The sequence below is a fragment of the Beauveria bassiana genome (genome assembly GCF_000280675.1).
Source record: "Beauveria bassiana ARSEF 2860 unplaced genomic scaffold BBA_S00010, whole genome shotgun sequence".
NCBI lineage: Eukaryota > Fungi > Ascomycota > Sordariomycetes > Hypocreales > Cordycipitaceae > Beauveria > Beauveria bassiana.
This window is the reverse complement of record NW_007930845.1, coordinates 579,757-591,983: the sequence shown is the minus strand read 5'-3', so window position 1 is coordinate 591,983 and position 12,227 is coordinate 579,757. Positions and strand designations below refer to the sequence as shown.

General features: G+C 53.7%; 5 protein-coding genes across 5 annotated transcripts; 1 reads left to right on the top strand and 4 right to left on the bottom strand.

Moving 5' to 3' along the window:
* Window positions 1-136: 136 nt before the first annotated feature.
* BBA_04521 (uncharacterized protein) lies at window positions 137-1,029 on the bottom strand (the record flags this gene model as incomplete). The annotated part of the gene is made up of 2 exons (XM_008599618.1): window positions 137-831; window positions 894-1,029. The coding sequence occupies 2 exons, from the start codon at window positions 1,027-1,029 to the stop codon at window positions 137-139; spliced, it is 831 nt and encodes a 276-aa protein (XP_008597840.1).
* A 1,572-nt stretch (window positions 1,030-2,601) lies between these two features.
* On the top strand, window positions 2,602-3,872 carry BBA_04520 (RNA recognition motif containing protein; the record flags this gene model as incomplete). Its single annotated transcript, XM_008599617.1, has 5 exons — window positions 2,602-2,713; window positions 2,755-2,807; window positions 2,857-3,357; window positions 3,410-3,663; window positions 3,713-3,872. The coding sequence occupies 5 exons, from the start codon at window positions 2,602-2,604 to the stop codon at window positions 3,870-3,872; spliced, it is 1,080 nt and encodes a 359-aa protein (XP_008597839.1).
* Window positions 3,873-4,399: 527 nt separating this feature from the next.
* On the bottom strand, window positions 4,400-7,146 carry BBA_04519 (decapping enzyme Dcp2; the record flags this gene model as incomplete). The annotated part of the gene is made up of 2 exons (XM_008599616.1): window positions 4,400-7,053; window positions 7,116-7,146. The coding sequence occupies 2 exons, from the start codon at window positions 7,144-7,146 to the stop codon at window positions 4,400-4,402; spliced, it is 2,685 nt and encodes an 894-aa protein (XP_008597838.1).
* A 798-nt stretch (window positions 7,147-7,944) lies between these two features.
* Window positions 7,945-8,577, bottom strand: BBA_04518 (uncharacterized protein; the record flags this gene model as incomplete). Its single annotated transcript, XM_008599615.1, has 1 exon — window positions 7,945-8,577. The coding sequence occupies one exon, from the start codon at window positions 8,575-8,577 to the stop codon at window positions 7,945-7,947; it is 633 nt and encodes a 210-aa protein (XP_008597837.1).
* Window positions 8,578-9,376: 799 nt separating this feature from the next.
* BBA_04517 (C6 zinc finger domain-containing protein) lies at window positions 9,377-11,504 on the bottom strand (the record flags this gene model as incomplete). The annotated part of the gene is made up of 4 exons (XM_008599614.1): window positions 9,377-9,394; window positions 10,294-10,481; window positions 10,528-11,026; window positions 11,073-11,504. 4 exons carry the CDS (start codon window positions 11,502-11,504, stop codon window positions 9,377-9,379), a joined length of 1,137 nt encoding a protein of 378 aa, XP_008597836.1.
* Window positions 11,505-12,227: the final 723 nt, after the last annotated feature.

Below are 12,227 nucleotides of genomic sequence, written 5' to 3'. Positions count from 1 at the left end.
AACGCCTGCAAACAAAACCCGCTGCCCAAGACAATTTATAACCAGAAGTCGTGGGTGGAAAGAACAAAGATATTAAAAGTGAGATGTAGAGGAAAAAGTGAAGGCGCTTCGTCGTCTGGTTAAAATTGTCACTTCATCAGTTGATGCCCAGGCCGGTAACAAACCAGGTAAAGCCGAGGACCGTGGCAACACTCATGGTGGCGGCAAACTTGAGCGCCTGATCATCAATGGACCGGGAGGCAGAGCTGGCACGGCAGCCAGGGCAAGTCCACGTGCTCAAGTTCTGGTAGGGCTTGCCGGCATACAGGCCGAAGCCGAGGGCGGAATCGGCGCCCAAGTAGCCGGGCTCGGGGCGATCATCAAGGGATCTATCGGAATCTTTGATGATGAGTGAGTACTCCGCGGTGAGGAGAGGCTGCTTCGGGTCATTGGCCGGCGGCTTGGTATCCCAGACCAATTCGGCAGAAGTCGCGAAAGTCATGTTGCCCGTCAAGGTCCAGGTGGCACGGGCAGTAGAGCAACTCGCAAGAACATCGACAGCCGTAGGGGTGCCTTGCAGGGACGTGTAGTTCCAGCTAAAGGTGATGTAGTCGCTAATTCTGTACAAAGCGGTGCCGAGAGCTGTGTTGGCCGGCACAATCATGCTGACGCCACCCACGGGCGCATCCTGGGCAAATGTGGTGTGAGTCGGCGTCGATGAACTCTTGCTCTTGCTACCACTACCAGACGCGGTCTTGGATCCAGTGGCCGAGGCCGTGTTAAGGTTGCCCGTCGTCTTTCCTGTCTCCTTGGCATCGGTTGCAGATCCGGTTGCTGATGGGGAGGGAGTGGCTGAAGCTGGTATTAGCAACACTGCAATTTGATGCTCGAATGATGCACTAGGGCAGACTTACCGGTGTCAGAGTCACTGCTATCAGCGCGAACAATGAGGGCCTCGCGCTCGGGAAGCCAGTTGGGCCATGCAGAAACCACCGGGGCAACTGACGAGACGGTCAGAGCCAGCTGCATCAACATCGCGGCAGGACGCATGGTGATGGAGGAGCCGATGGCGAGCGCGGGATATAACAAAAGTTGAAGAGACGACGCAAGGCGCTCGCGTTCGTGCGGGTGACAGTGAGCGGACTCAGAAGCGAGAGCAAGCAGTCAGGGCGGGCACACCGGTTCGATACGTAGACGGACGAAAAATGCGTGTTTCAAGCAGGCCAGTACCGGACGAACTTGGTTTCAACGGTGGAGGCGGCCAACGAGGTCGTTGGTGGCGTACTGATAGAACGGGAAAGCGAGCGAAAGTCTATCGAAGGACGGCGTTTCAAAGCAGGAGCGAAGGTCGTAACAGGGACAGAGTGTCAGGACGAGCGGTCGGAAGCGAGAGTCGGCGGCATGAAAGCAAATGTAGGTAGGAAAATGGAAAGAAGGACGATCTCGACCTAACTAGGATCCCAGCAAAAACCCTCGTAGAATGTTGCAAGTGAAAGGGGCGGAGCGGTCCAGCGTCCAGTTGCCACGGGTCTACTAAGGAGGTGGGAGGTGGCCGATTTGCTGGTGGGGCAACTACATCAATCGGAAAAAATAGACCGCCCGTGGTGCTATTTACAGAGCCTGTTAGTGGTCTCCCCGACACCCTGCGCCCACTTTGGGTGCCTGGACATCGTATACGCCCCGCCTCTAGCACGTGATCTCGTGTTTTTGTTTCTGCAGGTGAACGATGGCTTTTGCATTGCAAATGCGGTGCTGTCCGTAGCTTTGTCTTAATTCCATCGGCACATCACACACAATAACTAGGTTTTTTGCGAATAGCCTCATATAAGGACCGGTGTATCAGGCCTCAAGACTGGAATTTTGTGCCTTTGTGCCAAACAGGTTGCATACCAGTTCGGAATGCCGATCAGTTGCTGCCAGCTGTCAACAGTGGATACAACTGCTGCCAGTCAGACGCAACTACCCAGGTGGTGACGGCTTGACAGCTTGACAGCGTACAGAGACACGAACCTTTACCTTTACACGATCTAGCATGTAGGTAGGCTACAGAAAACCCGAGTGGTTCTGGGGATTACCTACCTATGCCTCTTAACTACCTATGAAAGCAATTTGTCAGCTATTAAGAGCATAGTGAAAAACCATGTCTTTATCCTGTATTGATTCCTCATAAATCTCATGTTCTTACAAGTTTTTGTAGCTTATTACAGTGCGTAGCTGTCTAGTGTGTTCTAGGTGCACTAACAATTCCATGGATAAATGATCCGTACAGTCTCCAGTCCACAGTCTTCCTAACTAGGTATTATTAGACACTCGGCTGTAGCCGTAGTACCCACGCAACATCACCAGTGCCTCTAACATCAGATGCAAAAGGATCTAATTCCTCAACATCGCAACTTCTTTGTTCAAACCATCTTTGACTCACTATGCATGTTGCATTATCGCCAAGCCGCGCCAAATCTAGGTGCCGGTATGCAGTCACTTGCGTGCCGCCTGCCTTATCGCTGTCAGGCACGTGAGGTACCTCTATTCACCTTGCAGGCCCTCTGCCGCTCGCGTTTGCTTTGGGCGTCGAACCAGGGTTTCTGTCCTTTTCCAGTTGCATTCTAGCTTCACGCTCTAAACATGTCCCTGTCACCACCGACGTCGCCTCTGCGTCGCTCCCAGATCCGGATTGATCGCGATGAATATGATCGCCTTCGATCAGTGGCGTCGAAATACGGCAAGTGCAAAAGAGGTGGGCAGACCTGTCAAGCTTTCTAAGCTGACTGTTTGCAGAAAATCTCTGCCAACATTTGATCCGGGGAGGAGTAGACACAGACACCATTGAGGTAGAGTGAAGCTCGGTCGCCTGCTTGATGCATCCTAAAATATAATTAGATCCTTAGCAAGAGCCATGATTCGCAAAGTTCCGAAAACGAGGCTTTCGATAGTTTCAGCAGCCCTGATGATGAACAGTCAGACTCTTCAATCGCCAGTACCATCGTAACTTATCGTGGCAGTCCATACTCGGCTGGCGGTCCCCTCTACGCTGTCACGAAACACACAAGTCTTGCTCCAGAGAGTGATTCTGAATCTGAGATCTTCTCCGATTCTGCGATATCCCACGACCAGAGTTCATTGAACCCAGACGACTCGGCGTCTGTTGTAGCCACTCGGCATACGTACGAGCAGAGCGCCAAACGAACATTGCAGCTTGGCGATTTGCCTCCTAATATCTCTCGCGCTGATGTTGTTGCTGTTGTTCGTGGCGGACCGGTCGCAGATATATACTTCAACCTCAAGGAAAGGCGAGCCGTTGTATCGTTTGTTCATGGTGAACATGCACGAAAATACTACAACTATGCTCAAGAAACTGGCGTGTACATTCGAGGGTCCCTCGTATGTCGTGTCCTTTCGCTTGCCGCTCGATACTTTAGCTTACGCTGTCTAGATTAAGGTTACATGGGCCCTACGCCAGTTCATTCTTGCACCTTATGTTTCTCAGCAGCTGCGTGGTGGAGCGTCTCGAAATCTCGTGATACGACATTACGATCGTCGGATCACGGCCGACTCTATTCGTGCCGATCTCGAGCATATTCACAATCTTGCTGTCGTCAGCATCGAGCTCTCTGGGCTGGACTGCTACATTGGTATAAACTCCATTACCGCCGCGAGCTTTGCACGCACCTGCATGATGAGTCGCTAGTATGTATTCCGTTCCTCGCCGCGGTCTGACCCTAACAACAATCTGTAGTCCGTATAGAGGATCACGCATCGAGTGGGCTCCAGATGAATGTATGCAGTCTCTTTCCCAATTGCGACCCAAGACAGGCGCGCGTGCCCCTATGAGCCGGGCTAAAACCAACTTGAACCGGTTTTCATTGCTAGAAATTGGCGGAGAAAAGGACATGTAATTGCAACATTGTGCAGAACGAACTGACTACGAGAGCTGCGCGGTTGCTGACTATAGCGCACATTACATTTATTGAAATAGATCGTGTATCAATGTTGTGCTGATAGGGTATGTCGCTAGCTATTAGAAACCAATGTTGAGTTAATAATAGCTGATAAAAAATTCTGCGCCTTCGTTTGCTTCCTCCCATGGTATCTAATCTTGCTTCTGCCCATTCCATTCGACTAATGCAACCACTAAAGAACCTGGACGTTAGTCACATTTCACGCTTGCTCATGCAGTAAAGACGACGACGCAAAGGTCGAGAGAATCATGATCAAAAGCCGTACAAATGCCAAAAGTCCTTGCGCTATCCCTGATTAACAATTGGTCAAGCTGCTTGCAGAATAACAAAAACACCCGAGCTCTCCAGTCCATGCGCAGGTGAGAAAGAACAAAACAACCATCATACGGAACCGATGAATTCGCGACCAGAGGAAATAAAAGCAGAAAAACAAAAAACAAAATAGAAGAAACTCCCACAAGACACTACCGCGACGCATTATTGGTGACGGACTGCAGATAGCCGAGCAAAAAGCTCTCGTCGGCTGGGGAGATGGGAGTCTGGCTGCCGCGGCGCGAGACGCTGCTCGAGCTAGCCTCGCCAAGTACACCACTCGAAGCCAGCGATGCAACGCGCGAGCGGGATAAGTCGCGGGGCTCGCGGCTCCCGTTACCCATCTCGTGGATGGCGCCGCCAAGGGGCGAGCGAGCCTGCATCTGCGGCGGCACTACGGGCTTGGTGCCACCACCAACACCGCTGCTGTTACCGCCAAAAAGGGACAGAAGCTGGCGCTTCTGTTCGGCGCCGGGGCCGGGACCAGCAGGAGCAGATGGCTGCGCGAGGGGGGACGGCTGCTGCGGCTGGTGATTCTGCGCGCCGTAGGGGCCGTACGGTGAGGTCACGCGGCCGTGCGGAGCGCCGCCGGTAGCGGGATTGCTGGAGCGTTGCTGATGCTGGGTCGGGCTCGGCTGCGATGGGAACTGGGCGTGACTGCTGCTGCCGCCGCTATTACCGGCCGCTGGTGGTGGTGGTGGCTGGATAGAGAGGTTGCCAATGCCGATCTCGACGGGCGCCGCCGTCGTGTCGGACGAGGGCTTGCGCTGCGCGGGTGACGAGAGCTCAGGAATGAAGCCCAACGGCGAGGACGGCTGCTGCTGCTGCTGCTGTGCGGACGATGCGACGGGGGACTGCGGGCCGGCCTTTTTGAACATGCCGAGCAGGGCGTTGCGATGCGGATCGGCGGCGGGAGGCGGGATTCTCATGCTGAGCTGCTGCTGTTGCTGCTGCTGCTGTGGCGGTGCCATGCGAGGGTGGAACACGTTCGGGGGCGGCACGGCTTGAGTAATGATGGCCGCCTGGATAGGAGGAGGCTGCTGCATCGGTGGTTGCTGGGCCGGGTACTGCGTGTATGGCGGCGGCGGCGGGAGATTCTGACCGGCAGGACCAACGGTAGTCATGCTGACCGTTTCAACTACTTGCACGTGCTGCTGCTGCTGCTGTATGTGACGCTGCATCGGAAGCTGCGCAGGAGGCTGCTGAGGCTGCCGAAGAGACTGCTGAGGTAGCTGCTGAGGTGGCTGCTGAGGTGGCTGCTGAGGTAGTTGCTGCTGCTGAGATCCTGAAGGCTCTCTCTTAAATGCGTTGAGAAGAGCCATGGACTGACCAGTGAGCTGCATCGGCGGTACTGTTTGCTGCTGCGGAGGAATAGGGGCGTTGTTTTGGGCCGCGCTGGGCTGCTGCCACTGGTGATAGGGAGAGTGAGGCATGCCAGTGGTGCCCTTTGCTGCGGCCTCCTGAAATGCGCTGTTATTGAACATGGCACGTTGGACTTGGGGCGGCAGCGGCTGCGGGTGTACGAGAGGGATCGACTTTTGAGGTTGGTGGTGCGCGCCGCCGGCGTGACCGTGCGGTACAGACCGGCCTGGGTACTGCTGCTGCTGCTGATAAGGCTGCGGCGGTACGTGGCCGGCGGCATGGGGGAGGGGAAATGGCGGTGGCTGCTGCTGATGCAGGGTGATGAATGCCGGCATTGAGTGGTGCTGCTTGTTGTGGTGGTGGGGATTCTGCGGTTGGGTCGGGTTGATGATTGTGTGGTCTTGCGGTGTGTGGGGTGTCTGCACGGCTTGCTGCAGAGGTTCCGAAGGGTCGGAGGGCTCGTTGGACTGCAGAATCGACAGGAGGGCGCTGCCTTTGTCTTCCAGGCCCACGGCCGGCTGCAGACCTTGCGTTGGCGGCTGCATCTTGAGCAAACGGTGCAGCTCCTTGGTGGCCCCGTCTAGGCTAGCGACGGAGGTGGGCTGCTGCAGGTAGCTCGCGCCCTGGTCCGTCGTGTACGTCTCCTCCTCGGTGTGCCCTTCGTCAATGGAGAGCTGTGCCTGGGCGGAAGGATACTGCACGTTGGCCGTGCGCTTCTCCTCTTGTCGCTTCTGCGCGGTGACCCATTTCTTGAGCGGCACCAGGAACGGCGCGACCATGTAAAACTTGTTGGCGCCGACGGCGGGCTCGTTTTGGTTCTGCGCATTTTTTTTCCGAAACGTCGGCAGCTCGGACAGCTTGTACCACTGAATTTTGCTGATTTCTTTGCGTGTCTGCGGCTGGAAGTTGTAGTCCATCGGAACGTCGCGGAAGACGTACAGCCGCAGCTGCTGCTCGCGCATGGAGATTTCAATGTATTTGGGCTTGCCGGTGGTCGGCACCAGGCCGTGGGCGCGCAAGTCCATGCCGGTTTCCTCGTACACCTCGCGGACGGCGCAGTCGAGATCGTCCTCATCTTTGTTGATCTTGCCGCGGGGAAAACTCCAGTTGGCACCTTTTTTCCATCCTTTGACGAGCACAACTGAGTCCATGTCATGGTTGAGCAGGATGGCGCCGCGGACGGGGATGCGCGTCTTGTACTGGAGAAAGACCTCAAACGCGGCGAGGTGGTTCTCGACGGAAAAGGACGCCAGCAGCGGGCAGTGTTGGAATATGCGTAGGCAAAAGGTGCGCAGTGTCATGGACGGGAGGGAGGGATCGAGGGGTCGAATAAAGTCCTCGTAGAACCATTGGGCTTCTTCGACTTGGAAACATATTCGCTCGACCGACGACAGGTCTTCTTGCGGAAGATTGATGATGAACCTCACACAGAGGTCATCGAGCCCTAAAGAGGAGAAATCGTTAGACAAACCGAAGAAAGCAAGGGTCGCGACCGAGGTTGCTCACAATCTTCCAGCTGCATCGGGGGGCCGGACATGGTTGGGTATGGCGGTTGGAGATGAGGTATGTCGTTGGACTTGAAGCTTTGGGCTAAACAGGTGCGTCAAGTGTGGCTGTGCAGCGGCGTGGAGGCGATGCTAGTCGTTGGGCAACAGTGCACCAGCCACGCATGAAAGACGGTGCCCAACTGTTGCGGTGCGGGTGTGTGGTTGGTTCTGGATAGATAAAGATGAAGTACTATGGCGAAAGATAAGGAGTCACAGAACAATCGGCAACTTAAATAAGACGAATGAACCGTGCATCGTGTTTCCAAAGAGCAGTGATGCACAAGGGTGAGAAGGGCGTATGTAATAAAAGGGCAAGCCGAGTGGCACAAAGGGAAGACAAGATGCCTGTACCAATTGATGGATTCACCCTCCCGAGAAAAAAACTTCAAACTTGCCAGGTCATAGCATTAAAGTATGGAGCCCCGCATGACCGCTGAAGAGAACTGTGCCATTGACGAATTGCCGTATAAAAACTGGACAACTACTTGCAGTCGCTGATGCGAATAAGTTGAGCGTGAGGCATAACAAAATGTGACAACTATTTACGGTTGTTGAATATCATCAAAAAGCAGGTGGAATTGTTCCTTTTGGGGCAATAATCATTTGATTAAAAAAAGCAACCTAATGTCAAACATGATCGCCGTAATAGTAGTAGTAGTGGTGACAAGGCGTGCAAGACTAACTTAGGTTATCACCTCCAGTTGGCCTGAAACTTCATCAAGATATCGATCCCGTTCCTAGCCATCGTCCAAAGAAATTCCATTTCCATTTCAAGGCTCCATGTCCATTTAACTCTCCGATTCTGCTACCATGGACATGTCTCCACCCGATGCCGTCTGCGTTGACGCACCTCTCGACTGCTCGGGAGCCTCCGCGACGGCAGTAGGCGTGATGGTGATATGAGGTGGATGCGCACGCTCAGGATCCGGAATCGATGGCGGCGGATTTACCATGTGCGGCGGGTGCGCGCAGTTGGGATCCGGCACCTGGGGGGGCAGCTTCGGCCCGCGGTGCGTGCCGGGGAACTGCTCGAATTCGGTGGGCACATCCTCGGGACGGAATGTGCAGCGCGAGCTCCAGGAGCTCGTGGATGTTGGCTTAGGGCGACGGTGGCCCTTGGGCTCAAACTGCTGAAATGTCGAGGGGAACGGGACGCTCTCGTCAACGGTGGGCTCCGAGCGTGGGCGAGGGGTGTTGAGCTCAGACTGCTCAAAGGTGGAGGGCAAGTCGACGGTGACGCTGCCGTTTCCGCCAGAGGTGCTGAGTTGCCGGCGAGTCAATATGAGAAAGGTGGAGGGGACGCGGGAGGGAGAGCCGGTCATTGTAGGTGTGGTGTGGACGACGTCGGCAACGTCGGTGGTGGTTGTTTGCTGAGCGCTGACGACAGCCGCAACAGCGGCAAGAACGACAGAGGTCTTCATATTGATTGGGATTGTATCTGAGAACAGCGTTGATCTCAACAGAGACCTGTGGTAGGCAGTGATAAGTAGCGACTGTGTGGGTTTTGGTTGTGAGTAGACGAGTAAATCTTGAGATGGTTTTGCTTGTGTACGAGAGTAATGGAAAGGACTATAAGAGGAACGAAGAAGACGGGGGAGACCGAGGAGTTTATATACTTTTTTTCCTGTCCATTCGACTGTATCTCGAAGATCAAGGTTCGTGGTATCAAAATAACTTTACAGGTCGAGTCCAAGTGTATGCCGCCTCACAACCCAATCCAGGAAGCTTGTCAAGTTACAAACTCTCTGTCGAGCGCCACTCTTCAGTGATCATTACCAATCAATCGCAAAATCAAATTGTTTATACTGAATCTGAGGAATTAGGGTTTCCTGCATCGATCAAAAAAAGACAGAATCACAGCTTGACGTAGATGGCTCGCCGAATGACCACGACTTGTACATGTGCTGCCACCCAAGAACCGATTTTAGCCGCCACTTTCACACCTTTAACACCTACCAGAAAAAAAAAACTTATTCCAAATTCGCTTATCGATTTATTAAACCAATCAGTCCAGTTCCGTCGTTCGTCAACTGCGAGATCAAAGTTTCGTGGCTTACACAATCCTCCACATCCCCACAGCGCCAGGTGAAAAAAAATCAGCAGCCTCCTGCATCCAAACTCACCTTCTACATCCCCCAAAGCTTCAAATCTGAAAAAAGAAAGGGTCTGGCCGGGGATTGAACCCGGGACCTCTCGCAAGCTGTACACTCAGGGTGGGCCCTAAGCGAGAATCATACCCTGAAGGAATTGATGTTAGCCGTTGTTCTCGTGATGGCTTCAGAAGCGAACAGGACCATTCTCCGCCGTGAGGCGTGGAATGCCGATTCGAGGGAAGCGTTTATAAGGAACTTACACTAGACCACCAGACCAAACAACCTGAAAGCTCGAAGGAACTTGTGAGGTGCTGATGGCGGCGGGTTTCTTATTAGTCGTTATCAAAGTTACGGTGTAGACCCGTATGTTGCGGGACTGCATGAGTTGTGCCTTGACACGCCCCGCCGGCTGTGGATACCAAAGAAGATCTATTGAGCCGACAAACAACTGTTGATGAATCGATAGTATTTTATTTCTTGCATTACGACTTTATGCAGTTGTGTATTGTGCGTTCTGGTTGTGCTGCGAGCTGTGAACCCTGACGCCACTTGCGCGGAGCCCGTGCAGTGGCTTTCAGTTAGCGACGGACTATTACGGTGACAAAAATCTGATGGAGTCCTCATATTAATTTACAACGACATTGTATCTTATATTCGATATTCAATATTTATCATGTGCTACACTGCCTGTGCTGCTTTCCAGACATATGTGTGCACTCGCTAATAAGACATAACTCTTACGGCTTTCCGCAACCTTGCACCGACCCCGCGTCGCGAATAGATGAAATACCCGCCACATTCCGTACATTATTCGCATAGTGAAATAGTTATTATGTAGTAAGAGATTGAAGGCCAGGTGTCACAACCGTTTGACAGCCGTTTGACAAGGGTTGGCTTCCTGATGACTGGCCATCAGGGGGTGAATAGATGACGGCAGTCTGTAGTCTGTTCCAGTTTGTCACAGTAGCTATCAATCCACGTCGTATAACGCCTGTATTCTTGCGGCATACTTGACGTTGCGTCTCTCGCCCACCTTATTATGACATGTTTCCGCGCAGGAGCCCTGATGGGCGTGTCCGGCGAGAGACATATTGCGGCAATGACATAGTCGACGAGGAACATGTGTATCAGCAGCAGCCTGGAGCCATAGTTTTCTGGGTTGACAAGCTCGATGAATTCTTCGTTGCTGAATGTAGCCGGGAATTGAAAGAGATTCGAAAACACCACCCATGCTGACTTATTAGCTTTGGCTCAATGGGGGTTGGTGGGGCACCTTACCTTGCAAAGACGAACGCTGCATGGCCAGAGGTATTTGCGACATCAAGCCGTAATATTTATGCTCGTACGAAGCCTGTACCAAGGGCTCCAATATTCGGAGCGACATTTCAAAATCATTCATGTCCGTCATATCGTCGCGCTGGTCTTCTCTTGTCAACGTGGCAGCCATGCTGTTGTGCCCCTCAATGGTAAAGCCGGGAAAAACCGACTTGGACATGTCGCCAATGATGATGATGACGATGAGATGGCCGCCACGAATAATCGTCATGTAGTCGGCAAGGCCGTCGTCGATGAGAGAAGCCTGTGTAATGAGGCAAAAGAGAGCGGCGAGGATAGCATCCAAGGACTGCTGACTTGAGGGCGGGTTGCTGAGCTGTTCGTTTACTTGCTTAATTGCCACGAGTCGGTGCTGCAGCGCTTGCGAGTTAAAGTCTGCATTGGTGTGGCGTGTTATGTGAGAAGCGCCGAGACCAAGAACAGCGTGAGCGAGAAAATCATACTGCTATGGGTTAGTGCTGGCCAATGAAGACGTTGGCCTGACGCACCTCGTGAGACATGGCGGCACATTGCATCCACCCATTCTCAGCTTTCAGCGGGAGGGGAGGAATCGCGGTCGTTATGAATTGGTGGTAAAAGCGGAGGTCTTCCAAGGAAAGCATAGATGGGTTGGAGCGTATTGGACTCGCGGCGGGCGTGGGCGTCGGAGGATAGGAGCAGTCGAGGGCGAGACGACGGCACGGCGAGCACTGCGGCCGCAACTCGTTGCACTTGACGCGGCGTCTCTTGCAGTTGAAGCATCCCATGCGCGACTTGAAGTGGCCGCGCCGACTAAGAGGCTGGCGACTCTCGCGTGAGGCGGCGACAACGGAGGCGTCGCTCAATCGCGCGGCTGATTCACTGCCCTCGGGCGACGCCGGCGACGCCGACGCATTGCTGGAGGAAGAAGATGAGGACGAGGATGAGCTATCGGGCATCATGGCGAATGCTAGACTTGGAATAGGAATGGCGAGAAGAGGCTCAGGCGGAGACGAGGTCGAGCTGGGAGGCGGACATGGATTAGGGCAGCCCCGCGGCGGCGTCTGCGGGGGATGCAGAGATGGTGATGCCGGCGGCTGGTACGGGTACCTCTGTCATGGACAAGGGCAGCAGGTTTTGGAGCAGCAATGATGAAACTTTGGTGTCGAGAGCGATGCGTGAGATATAAATGGCGTTGAAAAGGGATTTCGTGTGGTGGCAGCGCAAGGCTCTTGAGAGAGGTTTTTTTTTTCGAAGTGACGAAAGGCAAATGGTCGAGGGCTGGATGAAAACTCTCAGCACGGTATCCGTAGTCCTGTTAGGTGTTAGGTGTTAGGCGTGACCCATGACCAGCGACATGGCTGAGACGCGCCACAGAGCTAGGATTTGTTAAAGGGCAAGCGCAGCAAGGGCTGATATTTGCATCGAGGTGGCGGAAGTGAAGATGCGACTGGTCGCAAAATCCATAGCAAAGTTGTTTTCTCCGGTGATGCTTTTTCGTCCGAGCGGCCGCTATCCGGTTTCCGGAGCAGAAACATGTCTGATGTGATGTATTGTCTGATGTCTGGATTCCGACAGCTGGCCCTTGCGCGCTATTCTTACTCGGCAGGTACGGATTACAGCGATGAGCGCCCACTAAAACGGCCAATCGTAACGGGTACCTTAGGTACCTTGGCACTCGGTGG